This window comes from Arachis hypogaea, chromosome 8 (genome assembly GCF_003086295.3).
Source record: "Arachis hypogaea cultivar Tifrunner chromosome 8, arahy.Tifrunner.gnm2.J5K5, whole genome shotgun sequence".
NCBI lineage: Eukaryota > Viridiplantae > Streptophyta > Magnoliopsida > Fabales > Fabaceae > Arachis > Arachis hypogaea.
In genome coordinates this window covers 43,083,052-43,087,325 of record NC_092043.1, presented here as the reverse complement: position 1 = coordinate 43,087,325, position 4,274 = coordinate 43,083,052, and the positions used below count along the sequence as shown (strand labels likewise).

Genomic DNA, 4,274 nt, shown 5'->3' with positions numbered 1-4,274 from the left:
AGCGAGCATGCAAGATATGTTTTCCATGTATATTGAAAATCGGAGTCAACTCTCGTTCATAGAGTTGTATGTTGAGTTTGAGCAATCTGAGGCCGACCGGAATATTCTACGGGAGGATTACAATAGTGACAGTGAAGAAGAGTTCGAAAGCAACTATGAAGTTGTTGGTCCAGATGGAGATGAGGTTCAAGGTGACGGAGCTATGGTTCCGGATGTGTCTGATGTGGCAACTGCTCTGGCAAACGATGTGCCGTTTGAAGAGCCATCATTCATGCGAGTATTGGATTTGGAAGCCATGCATGTTCCGGAGTTTCCGGATTATACCAATGCAGGTACGTAATTCTCCGTATTTATACGAAATATTAGAATTTTTTATTAATTTATGTTGATAGCTGGACCAAGTAGCTAACTTAGGTTTGAAAATATACTCGATCAGTACGCGTTTTTGTTTACCTATTGGTGTATTTAACTTTAAGATATTAAATTTATAAGAGAGTTATTGATTTACTTGAATATAAATTAGAACGCATTGGTTAAGTAGTAAATTAGTTAAATATCCGTTAATATTTATTAGTTAAATTAGTAAATTAAGTAATTATAAATTAGAATTTATTAGTAAATCAATAAAATTAAAATTGGTTAAATTGGATTTTATTAAGTAAATATACGTAAATTAGTTAAATTAAAATAAAGTCAATTTAAATAGGAATTTATTGGTAGATTAAGTGAATATAACTAGTAAATTAGTTTAGTTAAAATTGGTTACGTTGGAAGTTATTAAGTCAATATAAGTAAGTGAGTTAAATTAAAATTTGTTAAATTGGTTAAATACAGTTAAATTAAAATTAAGTCAATATAAATAGGAAATTATTAGTAAATTAAGTAAATATAACTAGTAAATTATTTAAATTAAAATTACTATCTGTTAGTAGATTAGTTGAATACAAATAAGTATTTGTTAGTAAATTATTTAAATATAAATAGTTTGTAGGGTTTTATTATAATTGATATGTAAAATTTTGTGTTACCTTTATATTCGAATGTTTAAATATTTGTGTTTTCTAATTTGGTTGTATGGCTGTCCTGGTGGTAGAAATTCCTTTTCTTGTAGATGGTGAATTTGCTGTTGGGATGGAATTCAGTTCCAGGGAAGCTGTTATTAAAGCGATAAAAGAGTATACTATACGGAGAAGTGTAGATTACCGGGTGTATGAGTCTGAGCCGTTGACATTTTATGCGAAGTGTACACAGTATGGGTCAGGGTGTGATTGGCTTATCCGGGTTAGCATGATCAGCCGGAAGTACTGTTGGGTTATAAGGAGGTATAATGGCAGTCACACATGTACCAGAGCCACAATTTCTCAGGATCATTCAAAGCTGAATTCGACCACGATTGCAGAAGCATTTAAGCCGTTGGTTGAGGCTGACCCCGCCTTAAAGGTAAAATTAGTTATAGTAGAGGCGCAATCGAAGTTCAACTACACTGTTAGTTATCGGAAAGCATGGTTGGCTAAGCAAAAGGCAGTTGAAAAAATATTTGGAGGTTGGGAGGCATCGTACGAAGCGTTGCCTATATGGTTTGAAGCCATGTGTCACAAAGAGCCGTCAGCTGTTGTTCATTTTGAGACTATGCCTGCATACCAAGGCGATGACTTGGTGACTGATATTCGGGTATTGCATCGTATCTTTTGGAGTTATTACCCCTGCATTATAGCTTTCAGACATTGTAAGCCAGTTCTCCAGGTGGATGGGACTCACTTGTACGGAAAGTACAAGGGTTGTCTACTAGTGGCGGTGTCACAGGATGGTAACAACAATATCGTACCAATTGCGTTTGCAATTGTGGAGGGAGAGACTTCAGATGCGTGGCACTTTTTTCTGAGTAACCTTCGTCAGCATGTTGTCACTCGGGATGGTGTGGGACTGATTTCCGACCGTCACGAATCCATAAATTCAGCTGTGGAAAGGAGTAACGGGGCTTGGTCACCTCCGAGAGCCTTTCATATGTTTTGCATCAGGCATATAGAGTCGAATTTTCTGAGAAAATTCAAGGTGCCGTACGTACAGAAACTGGTCGTCAACATAGGTAACACTCAGAATAGTTAACTAATTTAGTATCAGATTTCCATTCAATTCGTGTCTTTACCTCTATTGTTTTAAGTATTTCTTTATATCCCGCAGGATATTCGAGGACGGTGCGGGAGTACGAGGTGCGTTACCAACGTTTACGAGAACGGGGGGAGGCCTACACTGACTGGTTAAACCGAATCCCCCGGAAACAGTACGCGTTGGCATTTGATGGTGGATATCGATGGGGTCATATGACGACAAATCTAGTGGAATGCATCAATTCAGTCTTGAAGGGCGCACGCAATCTCCCCGTGATTGCCCTTGTGAAGGCAACATTCTACAGGTTGAACGAGTTGTTTACCCAAAAAAGAGCGGAGGTGGAAGCCCGTATTAATGCTGGCCATGTGTTTTCTGATGTCGTGACCTCGAAGTTGCATGCAAACCAACTTGCATCAGGAAACATTCAGGTTATTTGCTTTGACCGGCAGAACGAGGTCTTTGAGGTGCGTGAGATGCCGAGTGGACTGGAGTTTGCAGTGGACCTACGTGGCCTCCGATGTGACTGTGGTGAGTTTCAGGTGGACCGGATCCCCTATCGACATGTGTTTGCATGTTGTGCCAACCAGCGACTGGATTGGCAAGTGTATGTTCATGATGTGTATAAGATGGACCAAGTTCGGCGGGTGTACCGAGCAAGGTTTAGGCCACTAGGTAACCCCACTACATGGCCTTCTTACAACGAACCTCGATTCATCCCAAATCCGTTCCTGAGACGCGTCGGGAAAGGTCGGCCAAAAATTACGCGCTTCTTGAATGAGATGGACACGCGAATGTTACGTCGGCCTAGGCGATGTACGATATGTGGAGCTGAGGGACACAGCCGTGGCAGATGCCATCAGCAGGGTGGTGCAAATGCCAACAGAGATCATTAGTAGATTCTTATTCTGAGATGACATTATATATATGGCAATATATGGTTTGTCATTAGTTGTCCATTTGAGTTAAGCAAGTATGATATATGTAACCTGTTCTGTAGCATTACTCTCCATCTGTAGCATTTTATAGTATGACATGAATTAATACATAGTCCACATATTTAATCCCTGCAATAAGTTCATAAATACATAAATTCTCTAAACAAACCATCTACTAAAACATAGTCCATAGTCCAAATTATTAATACATAAATACTATATACAAACCATAGTCTAGATCATTGTTAATACATAATAACCCTAAACCCTAAATAGTACAAGTCATGCATACATAATGACCAACACATGCAACGAACTGTAAACATTGTCCACATTTTCTAAAGCATAAATAAGAGTATTACACCACAACTACTTTCTCATTGTCCACTTTACATCATTCACGAAGTTCTTGCATTTTTTGCGGCCTTTTTGAACACAGATGGCGTGTAGCGATTAGCGCTACGACGTGGTGGATCAATCCTCAGATTGTAACATTTGCCTTTGTCATCCGGAGTTTGTGACCGGCCTGTATACAAAATAACAACAACAATTAAATATGATGACATTAGGTAGTCAAAACAACATGGATACCACTTATGAACACAAAATGAATAGCAAATCAAACATGTAAAGCAAAATACGAAGCATAATACCATCATTGCGGGATTTCTCATCCTCGTCGAACTCCTCTATTTCGTCCTCATCATCATCGTCCTCATCATCCGAGTCATCTACTAGATATGCATTAGTCTCTTGCTCGAGTGGGTTAGCATCTTCTTGTAGTGGTCCCATGTCAACACGGTTAGGATTTTGACTATTAAGAACTCCGCGTCCACCTACACTTCTACTAGAGTCAACTGAGACGAACCCTCCGGAAGCAACCGATGAGGTATGGCACGGGAGCCTCGCATCCAATGAATACCTACCTGCCAAGAACTCAGGCTGGTTGCCATATTGTGGTGGTCCTGCATCTCTAGCCATGAACTCAAGCAACTGGCTAAAAGAACCTCCTTCTCCGGATTTAAACTAAGACATACCCCAACATGGTTGAGCCATTGGAAATGAGGGGGGAGAACTGTGTCTGAGGTACATACTGGCTTGAGAACTGAGGTTGTTCTTGTGGAAGTGGATTCGAAGTAGGAGGTGGCATCGACTGTGGCTCCAGTTTCTCATTGTCATTATCCGCATCCTGACTATCCTCATCCATACCCTCACCACTTTCATCCACAT

General features: G+C 39.8%; 1 protein-coding gene across 1 annotated transcript; it reads left to right on the top strand.

Annotated features, from left to right (window-relative positions):
* Window positions 1-1,587: 1,587 nt before the first annotated feature.
* LOC112705393 (uncharacterized) lies at window positions 1,588-3,002 on the top strand. The gene is made up of 2 exons (XM_025756225.1): window positions 1,588-2,086; window positions 2,182-3,002. The coding sequence occupies exons 1-2, from the start codon at window positions 1,588-1,590 to the stop codon at window positions 3,000-3,002; spliced, it is 1,320 nt and encodes a 439-aa protein (XP_025612010.1).
* Window positions 3,003-4,274: the final 1,272 nt, after the last annotated feature.